Source organism: Grammomys surdaster, unplaced genomic scaffold (genome assembly GCF_004785775.1).
Source record: "Grammomys surdaster isolate TR1022 unplaced genomic scaffold, NIH_TR_1.0 125889, whole genome shotgun sequence".
Taxonomy (NCBI): domain Eukaryota; kingdom Metazoa; phylum Chordata; class Mammalia; order Rodentia; family Muridae; genus Grammomys; species Grammomys surdaster.
This window is the reverse complement of record NW_021620714.1, coordinates 626,970-648,508: the sequence shown is the minus strand read 5'-3', so window position 1 is coordinate 648,508 and position 21,539 is coordinate 626,970. Positions and strand designations below refer to the sequence as shown.

Genomic DNA, 21,539 nt, shown 5'->3' with positions numbered 1-21,539 from the left:
TAGAAACAAATGATATCTAAATTTTCATAACTGTGAGCGTGGCGGTTTGGATAGTTATGGCCCCTGTAGACTCATGTGTTTGAATTCTTGGCTTTCGTAATAGTGCTTGGCACTATTAGTAGGTGTGTCCTTAGTGGAGTACATACGGCCTAGTTGGAGGAAGTGTGTCACTGTGAGGATGGGTTTTGAGGTTTCCTATGTAGGCTTCCACTGCTAAGATCATTTAAAGTCACTGTCAGTTCTGACTATAAGCACTCCTTCTGCTGTTCATATTCCCGTGAAGAAACAAGGGAGTGGGGATTGGACCGTTCTCCCTGCCTCCAGCTATGAGAATCTCCTCTACAAAGCTGGCTGCCTTGGGCAAAAAGACGATCAGTCAAGCAGTCAACAGAGCCACTCTTACACCAACACCAGCTATTAGGACCACCCCACGGATGCTCTGTGGAAGGGACAGTATGATCTGAAGGCTTGCTTTGGCTTCTGGAGCTCAGTGCTGGCTTGACTACCTGAACAGCGTGACTGAGACTTTCTCTGTGATTATACTTGCCCATACCAAAGTCAGAGATCTTCTCCTGGGGGCCTGACTACAGGGGGATTGCTGCGACTGGTGTAAAAAGGACCATGGCAGAACTAGTGTAGACACAAGCCTCTGTGTGCACAGAGGGTCTGCAAGGATCAATACGGACACTGCTTCTCCAGCTGTTTAGGCTTATTCTGTTCTCTTGGTAGAGTGACTGGCAAACTGAGGTACTGGGACAGCAGGGGGTGGCTGCCTCACAGAAGTAGGGGATCTCAGGGTAGTGTAGGCCTTCATGTGGTAGAGGCAGAGATCTGGGAGCTTCAGCAGAAGAGAGGTAACGACTGTGACCCTGACAGAGGTAAGAGCAGCAGCAGCTCTAAGGGACAAGGATCTAAGGACACCCTAGGTCTGGGAGCTGTGTTTTTGGGCTTTGTCAAAGACAGAGGAATCCTGATGTTTTAGGGTGATTCAAGGGCTGTAACACTCTTGTAGGGCTGAGACCCATCACCCGAGGCTTGTTTGAGAGCTGTTAACATCCGAGGGCACCACCTGCTGCAGCTCCCGCCTATCTGGCGCTATCACTGACTGCCTTCACATACCTAAGGGTATAGAAACTGCCAAAGACCAGTCCCGTATTTCTCATCTACCCATACATAATAGATGATCAGTAAATAGTAGTCCATAATGCTCTCTACCATGTAGAATATCAGAACCACAGCAGGCTGACTGGGAACATGGCCACTTCTCTGAGACCACATACCTTCTCCCTCGTCTATCTGTACATGGTCTTATCATCCATGAAAGTTCTGTTTTCTTTCACTCTACATCTGCAGCCAAGTCTCTTCCTTGATTTATTTGTTTATTTCACAAGTAGGAACAGATGGGCTGTTTTGATGATGAGATATAATAGTATTTGATACAGATAAAGAGATGTTGGTTATACCCTAACATGGACCGTCACATCCACATGCGGCCCCACCACACCGTACTGTCACACCCACACCATACTGTCTCCCTGTAGAAAGTGTGTGTGAACTGGGCTGTAAGACAAATGTCCGAGTTCAACATTGCACTAGTGTCTTCCCTAGGAACCCATCTATGGGCCAACAGCCTCTCAGGATCTAAAAATGTGTGTGCAGAGGGACCTTTTGACTACACATCTCTTTCAGAGGTAGCAGTGTCCGTGACAGGACACAGATCATCTGGACATGGCCTTTCTTACTTGGTCACTATCTGGGTTACTGAGTTACTATCTGACTTTCTGACTTTGGTAAGTAACTTTAGTCACCTCGGGTTTTTTCCCATCCACAAAAGTGCTCAAGACCACTGTTTATTGAACATTTATACACCCTGAGCTCTCTGTGTATATTAACTGATTATCGACTTATAACAAACTTGTCTCATGGTGCCTGTTTCTCAGGCCAGGAAAGTGGGGCATAGGGTATTAGGTGGCTGCCTAACATCAGAAAACTATTAGCTGGCAGCTGAAAATGGTGCAGTCTGGAAGGATAGTCTTTATCGATTTACATGAGCCAATCTACATTACCAGCTGCTCATGTGCGGAAGTCAGAGTAGACAGGTCATCAGGCTGCCTGTCTCTAGTTCAACAACTTAACTAGTATGAACTTAGGCTAAGAAGAAAGTTTAAAAATGGGATGGTGGGTTCCTGGAGAAATGGCTCAATGGTTAAGAACACTTATTGTTCTTGGAGAGAACCTGGGTTCAATTCCCAGCACCCACGTGGTGGCTCAAAACCATTCTTTACTCCAGAAAGTTTGATGCCCTTTTCCAGCCTCCTTGAGCACCAGGGATGGTTGTAGTATGTAGACAGCCATACAGGCAAAACACTCACACACATAAAATAAAAACAAATCTTTAAAAATAAGATAAAAAAAAGTGGGATGGAGGATTATGGGAGGCCATAGTTGGAAAAGAAGTTTGAAGTGAACGACATCTTGCTCTTCAAATGTGGTTTATTCTTTTCTATCTTTAAGATTTAAAAATCTTAATCCTCCTTGCTGTGAAATACTTTGCATAAGGTAAGTACACTCACATAAGTAAACTCTTGAATTTTATCCAAACATACCTTCGTTACTCTCACTGCCTTCACCCTACAAGGCTTCCTGATGCTGCTCTTCAGCTGTGGTGGGTTGAATAGGAATGGGCACAATAGACCATGTGTTTGAATGTGTAGCCCATGGCGAGTAGAGTAGCACTAGTAGGAGGTATGGCCTTGTTGGAGAAGGTGTGGCCTTATTCCAGGAAGTATGTCATTGTAAGGGTGGGGCGTTGAGGTCCACCCAGTGTGGAACACAGTCTTATTCTGCTGTCTTTGCATCAAGATGTAGAACTCTAAGCCCTGTCTCCAGCACCATGTCTGCCTGGATGTTGCCATGCTTCTTGCCATGATGATATTGAAATGAACCTCTGAAACAGTATGCCAGCTCTAATTAAATGTTTTCCTTTGTAAGAGTTGCCTTGGTCATGGTGTCTCTACACAGGAATAGAAATCATACCTAAGACACCAGCCAACTTCCATATCCTCACAGCCAGGACCCCCCACTGATCTGTCATTAGAGATAGAACATAGTGCCAATGGAACCAGAAGATTGTATTTTTCCTCCTCCACATCTCGATTCCTTTATGAAGCTAATGTTGCTGTGACTGATTCATCTAGTCTGCATTTACCTTTGCGCCAGCATTTCCCCATACAGAACCTTCTCCATACCCACAAACCCTACCTGTTCATCAGGATTACCTTGCATGACATTTCCCATTTCCTTCCTTCCTTTAAATTCTAACCTGGTGGTATTGTGGTCTTTCCTCCTCAGTCATGTGAGTGAGAAATGTATTTTAGTCAAAAGTTGTGTCTTGTCCAGTACCAACCCATTATTTGTTTACTAAGTATTATTTCTTTAAATATTTTTAGAAATTATTACTTTATTCTACAATTATGGGTATTTAGCCTTCATGGATGTGTATATACCATGTGCATGTTTGGTGTCAGCAGAAGCCAGAAGACATTGGAGTTAAAGTAAAATATCAAGCCACTTAAGTATCTCCTCTTAGTGGCCATGTGGGTGCTAGGGTAGAATCTGAGTCCTCTGAGCAGCCAGTACTCATAAATTGTAGGGTCATCTCTATACCTAAGTCCCATTTCTCTTTTTAAATAATCAGCGAATTAAATTTATGTGTATGGATGTTTTGTCTGAATGCATATCTGTGTACCATGTGCAGAGGCAAGAAGAGGGCATTGAATTCCCTGGAACTGGAATTAGGGACAGTTGTGAGCTATGTGTGTGTTGGGAATTGAACCCTGGTTCTCTGGAAGAATAACCAGTGCTCTTAAACATCGAGCCATCGCACCAGGCCCAAACTCATCTCTTTAAACATCCTTAGTAGTTCTTTTGGCATGCAGGCATGTCAGTTTTATATTAGAACACTTTATATTCTGCATAGTACTCCACCTTTAAGACATGCAATGGAGAAGAAAGAGGTGAAAATCATTTCACATGTAAGAGCAATGATAGAGTCTTTAATTATTCCTGGCACACACAAAAACATCTATTTTTTAAAAATGGCACTGAAATTTGAAGCCACAAACCTCATGACTGCTAGGTAAGTTCTCTCCCACTGAGCTATAGCTAATGAGACTGTGGGGAAAAGGGAACCTTTGAAGGGTACTGGTGAGAATGTAAATTAGACTAGCCACTATGACTGCCAGTATGAAATTTCCCCAGAAAGCTGAAAGAAGAACCACTATATGACCCTGAGCATGGATGCAATGGAGTTTTAATCCGCCATATATAAGAATGAAATTATGTCATTAGCTGAAAAATGGACATAAACAAAGATGATCTGATTGGGAAAAATCAGCCAGACAAATATCACATTTTGATGTTTTTTTCTTATTTGTGGATCCTAGATTTTATACAGATATATAAATCTCATCTATAAAACAGAAGTGAGACTGTCTGGGAAATAATGGGCATCAGGAGAGAGGAGAAAGGGGAAGGTAAGGGAGGGTGAATGTGGTCAAAATATATGATACATTTGAATAAAAATGCCTTTATTCAATGAATATGTGTCAATAAAAAGCAATTAAAATAAAAAAGTATTTAGGTATTTTTTTTCCTCAGAGAAGGCATTCTTCTGTTTTCAGAATGCTAAAAAGAAAATGATAATTCCACTGAGAAGAAAATGTGAGGTTCTTCTTTAGAGTGTACACCAGCACAACATGTTTCTTTATTTTCTTTGTGAAGTGGTAGGAGGAAAAAGAATGAATAAATTGTGCGTGTGTGTGTGTGTGGGGGGGGAGGGAATGAAGACATAGCAGGATCCCTGGTGTATTCGCCACACTCTGAGAAGAACACGTGTATCTCCAAGAAGAGTAAATGCACGCAAGTTCTGAGAATTCCACTTTCTTTTGTGTGGTGATATTTCCATCTTGTGGTCTTTGAGGGTATTCCCACCACAGGATTCTGGAGCTAATATATGTGCATTGTAGGCACGAGTGGGAATCCCCTATCTACATACATTCTAAAGGCAATAGAATTTAGCCAGAGCCAAGAAGCCAGAAACGGTCCATATGCAGGTAGGACTTTCCATCAATGAAAAAAGCTTATGCCTGGCAGGGAGCCAGCAAAAATGAGGAAGAAAAACTAACAGAATGGAAGTACCTGAGAGTCTTCCTGGAAAAGATTTCCAGGACAAACTGAATTCTGACAAAAATGAAAAGTTCATGGTGCTCCTTGGGTATACCTTTCATGGAACATAGACTTGAAGAGATGAAAGACAAAGATGCCATGCCAACAGCTAATGAGAAACAAGATTTCTGCATCAAAAATTAATATGGGATTTGAAGGATGGTGCCAGGCAAGTGGCTTAGAAGCAAAGAGTTGAGAGATGGCAGACACGGGGCTGCAAGCTAAGTCTTAGATGAAACTGTATATAGGTGGCAGACTTCTACCTACATAGGCCCTCATAATGATGTCACCACTTGCTGGTACATCTCCTGATAGTGAGAGACATGGCCAAGATCTTAGAGAGTTTGGAGGCTACTGGGGCTCGGTGGAGACTGTAGTAATCCTAGAAGACATGTTAGCCTGCGTGCATACCACCCATCCTCAGTACTCAGGAGTCACTTCCAGCTCCTGCCCACCCCTCCTTCTTAACCTTTTTGAACTTAAGGCTACTGTAGAGGCTGCGAACAGTGGCACTGGGGAATAAGGAACAGAAAGACGGAGATGGAATCACCTGTGGTGGGTACACTTCTGAGCTCTGCAGCAAGACTAGCCACAAAATTTCCTTTCCCCCTCTTTGCACAGGTCAGTTTGGCTTGGGTTTTCTATGACATTACTAATGAGCTTGAATCATAACTATAGTCCCTCCCCTGACTCAAATTTAGCCTGGCCATCTTCCTTCCTAGTCTGGAGAAGAGTTACTGGAAAGCCAAGTTTCCCACGGAAAACTTCTTTCCCTTCTATCCTACCCTGCTCCTGTAGCATTTTCAAGGGCCTAGTCCTTTCATGGGCTATAGGTGAAGAGATATTTACCACCCAGATATTATTGTTTAATTCATCTTGCTTCAAACTTTGCATTTGAAGTGTGACTCCTGAGGTCTTCATTGTAGCTTAATGCTTTTGGTAGTGGTTCAGCGTGAAGAGGAGGTTTGGGCAGCCCACAGAGATTAGAAACTTCTGTTGGCAGTGATGTCTGAGGGATATTTTCTGATTCAAGGAGGTCTGGGAACCCGTGAATCCTGACTTATGTTATGAGCCTAGACAGTTACTCCTTACAAGTACGTGGGAATTGCTACATTAACACACATAAGTTACATGCTTTTTGTTCCTTAGTATCTTCCCCTGAAAGGTTTATGGTGGTGGAGATGTGTATACAAAGTTGTTTTACTTCTAACTTTTGTCCACTGATTGATTATGAATAAATTAAGATACCACACAATAAGGGCTATCAAAATAGCTCAGCCATTAAAATGCTTGTATGAAGACCTGAGTTCAGTTTCCAGCACGTATGTAAAAGGTCAGACATGCTGGTGCATCTCTGTGGTCGTAGCATTGGAGGGAAGGAGGAAGCGACAGAAAGGTCATTGACTCTCAATGAGCTCCAGGTTTAGCGAGAGGCCTTGTCTCAAAAATTAGGTGGAGAGCTACTGAAGAAGACACCCAAGAGTTGGTCGTGGATGTCTGCATGCATGTGACACAGGTGCCCACACCCGCACATGAACATACACCCCACACATAAATTATTACTGTAATGCCCACATATTTGTTTAGGGCTTACAAGTTTATGACTTGCTTTCATGTCTCATTTCATTTTTAAAAGAAACTTGCGTGGACATCCAGTTAGACATAAGGTTCATGTTACAAGGGAAGAGGCTGTCACTTTGAGTCTTGGCTTGCCTAAGATCACAGCTTAGAAAGGGGATGCTGAACCTGGGTCATTAGATTCAGAGTCAAGGGATACCTCATTCCATTCTCATGCAGTTTCTCTGCTACATTCTGGAGCTGAGAAAAAAAATTCAAAAGGTATAAAACAGAGTCTGATTGAAAAATCAGAGTTGACATACAAGACTCAAGCAGCCACTTAGGATATAATCCAGACTTGGTTGCTTCCATCAGAAACTCATGAGATGACAAACATTGTGATATTACTTTTCTGTATAATTAAAAACTCCTGGATACCTAAATGAATAACCCATAAAACACCTGTAAGACCTTCACGTAAGTCCTGATTATTTTTTTGTAGTTATTACTAGTGTTTCCCTTTGAAACATTTACCATTTTGCTTTGGCAAGCCTTTTGGATGCCTGTGCCCCAAGTTAGTGCTTAGCTGGCCACCTGGCCAGTCCAGTACAGGAAGAGCAACATATAGCAAACACAGTGTCTGCACACAGCACCAATTTCCTCCCTGTAAGCATATGGAATGCAATAGGTATTGGACAAATGCTGGTTATTCACAAGGGAAAATATATTTAACTCAGATGTTACTCAAGCCACACTAAACAAGTCCCCAGGCACTGGAAGACTTTTAGGAGCAATGCTTTAGGTGTTCTGGATGTCAGACTAATTGACGCTTGAACTGCAGCTTTCCAGTGACAGGTAATCAAACACCATCAGTTTTGTAGCAGTTGGTTTCTCAGACGTTTGATAATGTTTCATGAATCCAAAGTCCTGCTTTGCTCTCATTTTGATATTGCAATTTTTGTAATCACCTGGATAACTCATCTTCATTGTCTTAACTGATTACCCAGGAGCTGGAGGCCTACCCCAGGGTGTGACCATGAATGTGCCTTCAGAGAAGAGTAGCTGAGGAGGAAAGACTCTCTCTGATGCTGGCACCATCCCCCTGCCTGAGGCCCTGGAGATAAAGGAAGAAGGGAAGAAGAGGAGGAAGAGGAGGAGGAGGAAGAGGAGGAGGAGGAAGAAAAGGAGGAAGAAAAAGAGGAAGAAGGTGGAGGAGGAGGAGGAAGAAAAAGAGGAAGAAGGTGGAGGAGGAGGAGGAGGAGGAAGAGGAAGAGGAGGAGGAGGAAGAAAAAGAGGAAGAAGGTGGAGGAGGAGGAGGAGGAAGAAAAAGAGGAAGAAGGTGGAGGAGGAGGAGGAGGAGGAGGAGGAGGAGGAAGAGGAGGAGGAGGAGGAAAGGAGTTAGTAGGTCCTTGTCTCTGCTTCCTGGTTGGCCAAGAAGTGAACAGTTCTCTTATGCCACATACTGTTATGGCTATGATGTCCTTCTCAAGCACATGGGACCAAATGTCCCATAGACTAGACCCTTGGAAAACATGAGTCCAAATAAATCCTCCTTTAAGTTGGTCTCTCAGATACTTTGGATCACAGCGCCACAAAAGTAAATAATGTAGTCATTATGTTCCTTTGCTGCAGCACCCTTATTCTGTTTTATCACACAGAGAACTGCTAGCTAAGTGAGAGACTTACCTGCCAGGCCTCAACCTTCTTTATGTCTGCACACGACCCATTGGTGAAAAGCCCTCTTCCAGGTAAGCAGGTGTATATATCTTGCAGGGCATGCGCAATGGAGTAGACGGCTAAGTACACGTTGTAGGATATCCGTAAATGTTCATAATCCATGTAAGGGGTCTCGACACTGTTGATGTTCTCATCCCCTGTGCAGAGGGGTCGGAAGGCAGTGGAGCTATTGAGTAACCTGTTGCCACCTTCTTCGTGACTTCTCGCGAAGGTGTCCACAGGTAAAGGTCCTTTTGCGCCTTCTTGCAGGTGGCAATTAAATGTTTCTTCCCAAAACTCTTTGGCAAAACCATTGTGGACAGACTTCCTGGGGTGGACTTTCTGTAGGAATTCTCGGAAGCCTGGAATCTGCCCAGCCTTCAGACCGAACCCAATGGTGCCCCCGACTACATGGAAGTACTCAGGCATAGCAATCAGGGAGGAACTGGCCCAGGCCTCGCTGGCCAGCCAGATCCTGCCTGTGATGTTACGCCGCACAATCTCCTTGATGAGGGGTTCTAGGTCTGGACCGCTGGAGAAAACGACAATGACCTTGGCAGTAGAGTTCTGTATCACTTCCACCACCTGCTGGATCTCTTTCTCATCAGAGTACTGGGAGATGAGCTCGCTGAAGTCAATGCAAATGTCCCTCTCCTCGGCTTCTTCTCGGAACTTCTCAATACCAGGCCTGCCATAGTCGTCATCGGCTGCAATTGTGCCCACCCAGTTCCAACGGAAATACTCGATAATGTCAGCCATCGCTGTGGCCTGGTGTTCATCATTGGGAATGGTGCGGAGGAAGGACTTGAACTGGTTCTTATTGCTGAGGAGCCTGCTGGAGGAGGCGTAGCTCACCTGGGAAAAACCAAGAACTCAGAATGAGTGAGTGAGAGTGATGTGCCAAGTCAGTCTCAAGGATTAATGTAATGTCACTTATCAAACATGTTCACTGTGGGCAGGATGGTGGTGTGAGGACAACCAGGCAGTTCTACCCCAACATGAACCCCCAAGCACCTGTTAGTTTGTTTGGCAAACTTCCTAATGCCCAGTACATGATTCTTCATGATGATGCTTTCAAAACTGCTACTAGCAATTGATTAAACCCCTTCATAGTGGAATGCACTTCTTTCTAAAGGAGTCTTGTGTCTTCTAGCTTCCTCTGAGGTGCCTCTTTGGTTATACTAGATTCACATGTTCACTTGACACATATTTTGCCTGTTGGGCTCAGGTTCTGGTATGAACATTATAGCTTCCCGCTTACTGTTATGAATGCTTTGTACATAATCCAACATCTGGAAGAGTCAGTTTTCCTATAGTTATAAACTTTAGGCTCTTCAGAGGGCCCCAGAGAAGTTCTTCCTCTGACTCTACCTCTTTTTTTTCTCTTCCCATTCCCTAAAATTCCTTTCCTACTTTCTTTAGATAAAATGAACATCAATTACAGTAAATTCCCAGAGCTGTTTAGCTTCTAGGCTCAGATAAATCAATCAAGCTTAGTAGTGTAAACTCAGTTGTCCCACAGATCAATACCAAACAGTACCTCACTAAATATCACCAGAAAAACACCTTTTCTTCTCCAGGTTCCCCGGTGGTTCAGCTACCACTCAAATTCCCTTTCTTTGCTCAACGGCAGGTGATGACTAAGGCTACTTGTCCAGACTCTGATGTGAGTCTCAGAGACATAGAGGCTGAAAGGAAGCCTGGGGAAGGAGTGCTGTTGATAGTTCCCCCTTCCTGCCCCCTCCTCCACTCTGCTCTACAGGCAGTTCTACATTTGCTTATGGGTGTCCAACAGAGACAGAAATTTTTTGATGTTCAGAGACCACTGGAGCTGGGCCATGGACGAGCTGACAAACCCTAGTGGGAATGCTCAGGTTCTCCTCTCCCCAGGACCCACTTTAGTTCCTGGAAGCATCAGAGAATCAACACCCCTGGTTGGCTCCCTGGTAGCACCCCTGGGAGTCATCACAGCTCATCAGCTAGGGAGTCCCAAGTTATTAGAGCATTTCTTCTGATGAATAGACAGTTTTCCTCTTAATAGAGTCCTTCTGGGAAGTGAAGTAGCATGCAACAGCCACTGCTCTCTGGTTCCCTAAGGCACCCTTGAACTTCTTCAGAAAACAAGCCAAGGAGAATGCTAGTCACACACTTCTTGCTAATGGGAATAATTAGCTTCATTTGGGCAATCTTTTAAAGTAAACATTTCCAACAGGCGTCTTTTTCATCAATTTAGAGTCTTAATATGAAAGACATCCAAGATACTGGGATAAGAAAGACTCAAATCTGCCAAAGGCAATGACTTTGATAAGGGCTTTGATCTTAGAAGCTCTAATATGAAAGCAACAACTTTTTAAAATTTGAATAATCCCCTCCTGCTTCCATAGAAATTCAGGATCTAGGTGATTAGATGAAGCGATCTGTGTACGTGTTATTAATTTTTGAGAGTCTGTTTGGGGGTCCTAGCAGGGGAGCACGGTTACTCAACTGACTGGCCTTCCTCTGTTCCTGCAAGGTCCTCCTTGACCGTGAGCAGCTTCAGGAAGAATGTACCTGGAATGGTTGGGGAGGAAGGGGACACCGGCCTAGCCAGCCAGATCAGCTGAATCAACCCTGGCGATCAATGGGGTGACAGATGTCTTAGCCACATTATTAATTTTCAAAAGTTTTGTTTGTAGATTGAAAGAAAGAAGGAAAGAAGGAAAGAAGGAAAGAAGGAAAGAAGGAAAGAAGGAAAGAAGGAAAGAAAGAAAGAAAGAAAGAAAGAAAGAAAGAAAGAAAGACAAAGGAACTGGCTTCAGAGTTAGGGATTTGCTCTGACGTTTGCCTATTATTGCTCACTTCTTTATTTATTTTTGAAAAATGGATCAAAATGTTTATAAAAAGATATAAATTAAAACTCACAACTCATACTGTCTCTAGTGAATCTATTCTCTTAATGTATTTAATATGTTTGACCTATTTTCAAAAGACAACCTATAAAGTCAAGTAAATGTCACTCTGTGTCCTCCCAAAACAAAAAGCCTTTAAAAACACATCAAACTTTCCTTGACGGAGGGGAAAGCAACATGGAAAATTCAGACAACCCTTCTGGCTAGTTTCTTCCAGCCCATCTTTTTGTTACCTCCACTTGGTGGCGTGACAGACACATAAGTAACAGGGCTGGGCGTGCTTCGTTACCCACAGAGCAGTGTTTTCTAGCCCTGTAGTGCAATTCACTGGGGAAAAATGGAAGTTCCAGATAGCCTGCATCCTCGCCTGCTAGGCCATGAGCTCTGCAGGGTGGACCCAAGCATCTCCCTCAGTGATTCTAACTTGAAACCACAGAAAAGAACTCCTGCTGAGGACTGACTAATAATCATCACCATTATCCTTTTCCTCCTCATTATTATTATTTTGAATTTTTTTGGTTTTTGTTTTGTTTTGAGACTGTGTTTCTCTATGTGGTCAGTGTGCTGCATGTTTAAATCTGGCAGGTGGACTGTGCAGCATTATTTTAAATGCATCATGAAGGTAAGTTGAGACAGAGTATCACTTTGTAGCCTGCTCACGCTGTAGAGCAGTTTGGTCTCAAATCCACAGCACTCCACCTGCTGGGATTAAAGGTGTGAGCACCACCACACCCAGCCAGCTGCAGCCTCTTTACCACTTTGATCAGTCATACTCTTCTTGTGCTCTAGCCATGCAGAAGTGAAGCTCTCCCCTCCTATTCTTTACCTGACGTCATCTCCATCTTCTACCACTGGGCTGACGACTTACCTTCATGGTGTTTTTAAAATAATCTTTCACAGTCTGCCAGATTTAAACACACTCAGCACATTGACAAATGCTGATGGGGTCAGAGCTTTTAGGTACGAACATAAGAGAGTCAGGGTTTTCCTACGTGGACCATCTTTACTTCCTGGAAGTGTAAGACAAGAATGTCTCTGTTGGGATCCAGGGCTTCAGCTGAATACGTAAGAGTGGAGGGCCCTGCTGGGCATAGGTGGAAGATGAGATCCTTGACCTCATGAAGCCTGGACGCCCCAGGGGATGGGAATTTTGAGGGTGGGAAAGTGGGAGTGGGGGGGTAGGTAGGGGTTACATCCACAGAGAAGAAGGAGGAGGGGTAAGGGGATAGGGGGTTCCCGGGTGGGTGGGGGATGGGGTAAGGGGACAACATATGAAATGTAAATAAAATATCCAATAAAAAAAAAAAGAATGTCTCTGTTGTTACAAGTCTGCAAAAGGATTAAGGCTCTCTGCAAAGAAGCAACATATGAATTCATATGAATTTTGAGTATTTTTTCAAATATTAAACACCAGAAAATTTTGAAGTCTGATCCTTAATTTAACTTACAACTGAAGGCCATATCACAACCAAGATGATTCCATTTTCTTATCCACAGACTTTTAACCCACTTGCAATTTTCACTGTGACAAAGTGATGTAATAGATTTGTAGTTATTAATCCAAAGAAAGGATGACTTGATAGTCCATAGTGCCAGAGGGGGTAATAAAATGGCATTTAGAGTTTGCTGTTGTTTGGTGAGGGGGAAGTGGAATACATCTTTGAATCAATGCTTATAAAAGACTTGTTTTGGTGAAAGATTAGTATTTGAAGACACACCCACCTCCTTCCCAGGCTGTGTTCCTGCAGGATGGAGACTATTCATGTACACTTTGTCAATATTTGTTGGGGGATATTAGGGTATGCTCCATTTCAGAATGCATGTCACAGTGACTAAACTCCTGTATTATAGGGAAACAAACTTGATTTCCCCCTGAATGAAAGCTGATAAATAGGGAGGAGGAGATTTTGAGGAAAAAGAATTAGGGGCAGATATTTTTGATTTGAATAGAGAGACTCACAGCATAGGACCTTACTCTTTTGGTAAAAAATAGGAGGCCAGTTACTAACAGTGACATGGGAAATAATAGTGAGAAAAAAAGATCGAGTTGTATACACGTGAGTTATATTGAAAAGAATATTGGAAGAACAGAGAAGGTCTCATTGACATAAAGGTCTCAGAGACCCCCAAGTGCTCCTCATACAGTCAGTGCCCAACTATCTTTGTGTCTACAGAAAGCCTCAGAGGATGCTGCTAGCATGCGACTCTTCAAACCTGCTTCTCCTGATCCCCAAGTCTGGTGCCCATCTAAGGAGAAGCCACTTGGGTAGAGGGTAGCTCAGAGGTTAAATGGTTGAACTGTTGGTTTTTTTGTTTTTGTTTGTTTGTTTGTTTGTTTCCAGAGAACCTGAGTTCAATTCCCAGGACCTGTTTTGGGTGGCTCACAACCACCTGTAACTTCAGCTCCAGGAGATCTGACACCTCTGGTTTCTGAAAATACCCGCACTTGTACACATATTTAAACACACACATAATTTAAAGAAATAAAAATACGTCTTAGGAAGGAAGGTAACATTACCTGGGGGATATAGAACAGTCCCAGCAGGTTGGCTACCGCTGTGGAGACTCCGGAGCCGGTTGCTCCCACCACTGCAATGGTCGAAGGTATGTGCTCCGAGCAGTTGCAGAACTCATCCAGGTTCAAAGAATCGATTTTGTTCTGAGCAACAAAACTCAAGGTGGCCTCCAGCGCCTTGGAGACGGTGTTACAGGTGTCGAATATCCTATAGCCCAGCGTCATGTTGGGAAGAAGGGCGGGGCTGCTGTTTATCTCCTCTATGGCAAATATCATGGCTTGTAACCATCGGAACCCACGGAAGTTATACCTGGAAGAAAGACATGGACATGGTGGGAGACCTGTTGGCGTGAAGACTGTCAGAGCTGGGCTTGGATCTTGGCTCTAATACCCTTCAGTTTTGTGATGTGCCCTTTGAGGTTCAAGGTCCTCCATGTAAAAACAGGAACAGCACTTCCTTATTGGGCTGCCTTTAAAGATGTCATGAGATAAGTAAAATTCTCAGCACAGTGCATTCCCTTTGAATTAGAGAACAAAAATGAAAATGACTATTATTGGCATTTAATTGTATAATTTATAGCTGCAATCTGTGGCATAAACTTGGCAGAAGCTGGTGTGAAGGTGTGAACGTCAGGCATGACGGGTGCGGAGGTGCGTGCTTGTGTGGTGTATAATTATCAAGCTTGAGTGAGAAGGTTGTGAGTTTGAGGCCAGTCCTGGGCTACATAGGAAGTCCCCCAGCACCCCCCCCCCAAGTACAAGAGGACTATAAATAGATGAGGATATTAATATGTGGGAACCTAAAAATAACCTCAGATTTGCAGATTTGTCACAGATTTAGACTGTGACATTCCTGGAGGTTAAAGCAGAAAGTGAAATGATTCTTTTGTAGATAAATATCAAGTATTTGAAGAACTTCGCACAGGAGGAGTAGGAGATGCCTTAAGAATTCTATGCATTGGGCTAATCTATAATTTTTACTTTAAAAAATGACCGTTGCGGCTTTTAAAAGAACATTATTGTAAATTAAAAAATCAAATAAATCAACAAAGATATAGTGTCAGTTTTCTTTCTCCCTGGCTTGGGGGGATGTGGGGGGGTGAAGGCTGGGAAAATGTGCTGACTCAGCAAATCGGTGTCCTGCGGAAAAGCCATCACTAGAGACAGGCTCTTCCTCCTCTGTGTTGTGAGCCCAACTAGAACTCAGCAACAGGAAGAGAAATATAGCCCATTGTACGTTTCTTTCAACACATAGTTACTTATTTCAAATTTGTAAGAATATTGGGAGATACTAGATTACTTTTTAAATATTAATTAAATATTATTTTTATAAAAGCCACTGCTAAACTGCTTCTGCTATCATGAACACATTTTCAGGGCAAGCATTTTGATAGTTCGCAAGGCTGTTCCACAAGGAGCAACACGGGCAGCACTTGTCCACGTGGGTCGTATGAAGATACAGTCAACTTTGATGCAATCCTACAGTAAGTTTTTTCCATATTCATGAGAAAAAATGTCCCTGGCTGTCCTTATGGCATGATCAGAAATCCAGTTTTCTTGGGATAATGTTGATCTTCACCTTTCCTTTTCCAGCTATCATGAAGCTCAAGGCGAAGATGGGTTCCTTCTAGAAGCTGCCGGGTGCGGAGGGAAAGCAACATTCTCTGAGAAGCAGAGTCATATGTGAGGGGATTTCATGGCCTCTGAGCTGTCTCCTGTCTAAGCGAGGTGACACTGCTAACCACATCCCGCTGTGGAGCTGTCTGTGGCTGGATGCCACATCCTAAAGGGGTGACGGTCAAGGAGGGAGCATTGGGTGGGGGACAAGCAGAACGGTGAGGTGTAAAAAAGTCACACAGGACAGGAACTGATAAGAAAACTGAGACTATTGGCTCGGAGAAGAAAAGATTTAGTGGGACATGTTAGCTGCCTTCTGGTGTCCTGAGAGGCCACGGGATAGCTAAGTATTCTGTGATGTCCCATCTTTGCCCTGTGTGTGACAGAGTCAGATGTGGATAGTGTCGGGGAGTAGGGCATCGGAAGGGGTTTAGCTTCTTATGCGAAGGACATTTAACAGAAATTGTTTCAAAACATAGTTGGCTGTATTTAGAAAGTGCTTGCTTGGGTCTAAGAGGCTACCCTGCTTCTTTCAACTCTAAAATGCTTTATTAAAGAGGAACAACAGCAACAGGGCAAAGCAGCCAAGCCCCATGGGCCACTGGAGCACATAGGTCAAAGAGAATTTACTACAAACGTTTATGAGCTAAAATGAACTTCCGTTTATACCTGTTTAATTAATCAATTGGTGAATGATAAATTAATTAATATTGTAGCATTGAAGATTGAACACAGTGCATTCTAGGAAGAGCTGTACTCTGGGCTAAGTACCCAGCCTTATTTATTTATTTATTTATTTATTTATTTATTTATTTATTTATTTATTTATTATCTGTGTTTTGAGACAAGGTCCTAATACTGAGACAGGTCTTGGTGTATAACCTGGAACTCTGAATCCTCCTGAGTCCATGTTGGAGTTGCAGGATGTACCATCCTGCTCAGCTCAACTCCCTCTTGGTCTTGAACTGAGCAACGCTACTGTCAAATGCTGACACCACATGAACAACAGTGCTCTGGCTACCAAATTACTGGCCCTTGACAGGCCTGGTATTTTCTGTACCATACCCTTGGTGTTTTGCTTTTTGGGAAAAGCATTCTTTAGGGAAAGGAAAGGAGGGATCAATAAGCCTCAGCATGATAACCACTTGTTTTGAAAATGAGAGAAAAGGTTCTTAATGTTCCTTTGGGTCCCATGTAACTTTTTCTTTAACCATCCAGAGATGCAGATAGCCTACATTCCGCCTTCCCTTACCTAATGCACTCCACAGACTCTGGTCTTGACTTCAGATCTTGATCTTTGGCTGCTACTCCAAAATGGATAGGAAAGAGACCCCCTAGGATAATGTCCCCCTTCTTTTGGGCTCTCTGGTCAGGCCCATAGGCAGAGGAGTGCCAGGCGAGAGCCAAGAGGGCCAAGCAGCAGCTGTAGGATGCCATGGCTCTGCCCTCTCTGCAGGGCAGAGTTAAAAGTGTTAGCGGTTTGGGGGCCTGAGAACTCCACGCCCCTTGGTGTGGTTCACACCTTCTGGTGGGGATACATGTCTACAGAGTGGTTAATGACAGAACAGAAGTGATGGCCTTTGGGTCTCCATTTCTGCCTTCTCCATTGCAGAGGTGGAGGGTGGCTGGTCCTCGAGTCCTGAGAAACGACATCATGTAGAGACTGCCCGAGATGTTTTCTAAGAGAAAAGAGACAAAGTGGATTCAGCTGAATCTATGTTCCATTTTAATATGATGACAGAGGTAGCTCAGAATTTCTATTTAGAGGGGTCCAGGAGTAGCAGATTGAGAAGCATGGCTTAGAATCACAGTTTTACAGTACTACATGTAAGATATAGAAAACTTCAGTCACCCATAGTTCAGAAGGACCAGATCCAATTCTGAGAGGCCACATTCTAAAGAGGCCTGCTCTGTGGCTGCTGCCTGTAAACCACTCATCACACGAATGGTATATGGAAATGTCCCAGAAGTAGTAGCTGCTTCAGTTAAAATGTCAATGGTGCTTTACTTACCCGTATACCCCTACAGAAAACACAGGACAAGTTTCATTTAAGCTTAAATCTGACTTCAAACCAAGCAAAAATGTCAGAAAAGATCATCTATTCTTCATTTATTTTGATAGCCCCCTCCCCTTTTAGTGAAGGTCTGTATTTCCAGTTTGTAATGTAATAGTTTACAGACATTTGTGAACATTTTATAGAAGATGTAGCATCTTAAATGGTAGGTTGCAACATAGTGGGCCATGCAATTGAATATAAGGGATCCTGGAAATTTTGACAAGGGCCAGTAAGATGGCTCTATGAGTAAAAGTGCTTGCTAACACAAGCTAATGACCTGAGGATCCGAGTTCAATTCCTGAAAGGGGAGAATGGATTCTTAAACATTGTCCTTTGATCTTAATATGTGCACAGTGGCAAACACTACCCCTTAAGGCCCCCCCCCATGCAATTTTAAAAGTAAAAAATGGCAACATTAAATATTTTCTGAAGAAGCATTGACTACACATTAATTATAAATCAAATGCATGATGAATCTGAGGTGCTTCTGGCAGTTCTTAGCCAGGTGGCATCACATGATTTTACCACCGCTTTGGTTCTGAGTGCACATGTACCTTGGCACTAGCCTGATATCATGCTGAGTGATAAACTAATGCTTCCAGAAATGCCTTAGCTTGGGTTCAAGACAACTGTGGGTGTGAACTGCAGTGTTTTATTGAACATACAAAGTTTTCTACTCTTAAACAAACTTAGTGACTTAGTTATAGAAAGCAAACATTTTCGATTTCTCTGCTGCCTTGGCATGTGTTGAAACATTGTATTTTCAGATTGTATTATGTCAGAAGGTTTGATTTTTTTCAACATTGTCATTTGAGTTGCTGATTTGAATGTTTTGAAAAAGTCAAAACCATTCAATGGATTTTGGCTTGGGATTGGGGCAGAGTTTCAACAATTTCTGAGATGGTCCTAATCAGACTTCTGCCATTTTGTATTACATATTTATCTGAAGTGGCATGTTCAGCATTGACAGTTACAAATCAGATATCTGTGAACTCCTGACAATGTTGAAGATGAGGCATAATTTTTAGCTAAGATTTATTTATGTAAACATGACAAGTACATTCAAATAACTATGCAAGTTTGCTGTTGTCTTTAATAAATGTTAAAATTATATGTATAATAAAGTCCAATAGTGTTTTTTTCTTTTTTCCTTTTTTCTTTTTAAATACAGGGTGTCTCTGTAGACCTAGCTGGTCTGAAGCTCTCTATGTAGACCAGGCTAGCCTCAACCTCTCTGAGATCCACCTTGATCTTCCCAAGTGCTGGAATCAAAGGTGTGCACTACTGGGCCTGGCTCCCAGTCAGCTTTAATTGTCAACTTGACACAGCCTAGAGTCATTTGAGAAAAAAGTCTTGTTTTAGTAATTGTTTATACAATGGTTCCCTGTGGGCATATCTTTGAGAGACTGTCTTTTACTGATCAATATAGGATGGCCTAGGCCCCTGTAAATGGCACAATTCTTAGGTTGGTGGTCCTGGGCTGTACAGGAAAGTTAGCTGATTGTGAGCCTGCAAAGGAACTAGTATGCAGCACCCTTTCTGGTTTCTGCTCCAGGTTCCTGGCCTTGATCTCCTTCAGTGAAAGACTTTGACTTTCAAATGAAAAATGAAATAAAACCTTTCTTCTTTTAAGTCTCTCTCTCTCTCTCTCTCTCTCTCTCCCTCTCCCTCTCCCTCTCTCTCTCTCTCTCTCTCTCTCTCTCTCTCTGTGTGTGTATGTGTTTGTCTGTCTCTGTCTGTCTCTGTCTCCTGGTCTCTGTGTGTGTGTGTATGTGTCTGTCTGTCTGTCTCTGTCTCTGTCTCTGTCTCTGTCTCTGTCTCTGTCTGTCTCTGTCTCTCGGTCTGTCTCTGTGTGTCTGTCTGTCTCTCTGTGTGTGTGTCTGTCTGTCTGTCTCTGTCTCTCGGTCTGTCTCTGTGTGTGTGTGGCTGTCTGTCTGTCTCTGTCTATCTGTCTCTCTCTGTTTCTCCCTCCATCCCTCCATACTCCCTCCCTCCCTCTTTCTGCCTCTCTTTCAAGATAGGGTCTTACTGTATAGCTCTGGCTATCTAGAACTCGCTCTGTAGATCATGCTGGCCTCAAACTCAAAGATCACCTGCCTCTTCTTCCTGAATGCTGGGACTAAAGACATGCACTACCACAACCTGCCTCTCTAAGCTTTTTAGTCAGATTTTTTTTTTTAAGTCACAGCAACAGAGTGAAACTAGAACAGTAAATAATTGCTTTAGATACCTTCCTTTCTGATTCATTATCAATAAAAATTTTATTTGTGGGACTATTTTATTTGTCTATACACCTAAGGCCATATCAATTTGTTTTTCAGCAAAAAGTAGGGACACGTGAAAAGATGTAAGTAGTCCCAGGGTGAAGGGTTCTGGTAAATTATTAATCAGCCACTGGCTCTGGGCAAGCCTTTCTGCTGTAACCTCATCAGCCTGCTAAGACCCCTGTGTTCATCCCATATCCCAGATCCCAGATCTCTCCTGGGAGGGTCAAATGCTGATTGCTTTTTGATGTTGACTCCATATAGTCTTTCTCAAGTTCAGGGCAAGGACTGCACCTTCAGCTGGACATCCTCGTGAAGCTCACCCTCCTGAGCTTCACCACCAGCTGGACATCTTCGTGTGACTCATCCTCCTGAGCTGCTACATCTTAACAAGTCTTAAATGCACCCCCTCCCAAATCTGCTCCTCCTTCATTGTTTCCAATTACAGAAAACTATTTGGTACTCATCACGACACGAGCTTCCTTGCCTCCCTCACCATCATGATCACTCCTGAGTCTTCTTCCTAAATCCCTGGAGAATCCACCCAATTCTCTCTGTATTCAAGGACATCTAAAGTCTTTTTTTTTTTTTAACTTGAGCTTATTATACATTTCTTCCTGGTTTGCCTTCCCACTGTGAGGGAATATATATTTTCTTTAGTTTTTGAAAAGTGTCTTGCTAGGTAGTTCAGACTGACCTAGAACTGGCTATGTAGCCCAGGCTGTTCTCGAACTCGAGATTGTCCTGCCTTGATCAGCCTCAAGGTTTAGACCATGTATCACCACACTCAGATCCACTTTCAGTATCTGCACTGCAGTGACTGCAAGCTTTCACAGTTAGCAGAAGGAAGGAAGGAAGGAGCACAGGCTTTGAGTTAGCTGTGGCTTTGACTGTATTTCTACAGTACTAATGTGGGACTCTGGGCAAGTTGCTAGATCTCTGTGAACTTGGTAATGCGGTGCATGGAGAACCATCAGCATATGTAAACCTCTAGAAATGACGAACCTCTTTCTTGGAAGTTTTTGTATTATACAAGGCCACATATGGCCATGTTCACACAGGTATAGGATGTACTTTGAGCACTATCTGTCAGTCCTTATACCCTGCCTGATACTTGTTTCTTCTCCCCTGTCCTCCTATTGGGTCCCTTTGTTCCCAGACAGTTTAGCTTCCATTTCCATGTCACCTGCACATACACGACTTCATGTGTGTCTTAATATGTTTATCTCCAATTGCACCTATTTCTTCCCCTCCTATGACATAACTTCATTCTTCTTTCCTTTAAAAAGATTTTAAAATTTTAAGTTGATGAGTATGAGCATATCTGTGAGTGTATGTGGTATATGTGTGTGTGCTGTGTGAGTGTGTGCTGTGTGAGTGTATGTGGTATGTGTGTGAGTGTATGTGGTCTGTGTGTGAGTGTATGTGGTATATGTGTGTGTGCTGTGTGAGTGTGTGCTGTGTGAGTGTATGTGGTGTATGTGTGTGCGTGTGTGAGTGTATGTGGTATGTGTGTGTGTGTGAGTGTATGTGGTCTGTGTGTGAGTGTATGTGGTATGTGTGTGTGTGTGAGTGTATGTGGTCTGTGTGTGAGTGTATGTGGTATCTGTGTGTGTATGTGTGTGTGTGTGAGTGTATGTGGTATCTCTGTGTGTGTGTGTGTGTGTGAGTGTATGTGGTATGTGTGTGTGTGTGTGTG

The 21,539-nt window shown here is 43.1% G+C and overlaps 1 protein-coding gene across 2 annotated transcripts in view; it reads right to left on the bottom strand.

Annotated features, from left to right (window-relative positions):
* Positions 1-21,539, bottom strand: part of Casr (calcium sensing receptor) — a 77,390-nt gene that overhangs the window by 11,818 nt on the left and 44,033 nt on the right. Inside the window, exons 2-4 of one of the 2 annotated variants that reach the window (XM_028752291.1) lie at positions 16,772-17,198; positions 13,906-14,212; positions 8,470-9,354 (exon numbers count right to left, since the gene is read on the bottom strand). In XM_028752291.1, the coding sequence (XP_028608124.1) occupies positions 8,470-9,354; positions 13,906-14,212; positions 16,772-16,956 (1,377 nt within the window). In that variant the 5' untranslated portion in view covers positions 16,957-17,198. Of the gene's footprint in view, positions 1-8,469; positions 9,355-13,905; positions 14,213-16,771; positions 17,199-21,539 lie in introns of those variants that run through there. The other variant, XM_028752290.1, reaches the window with a different exon arrangement.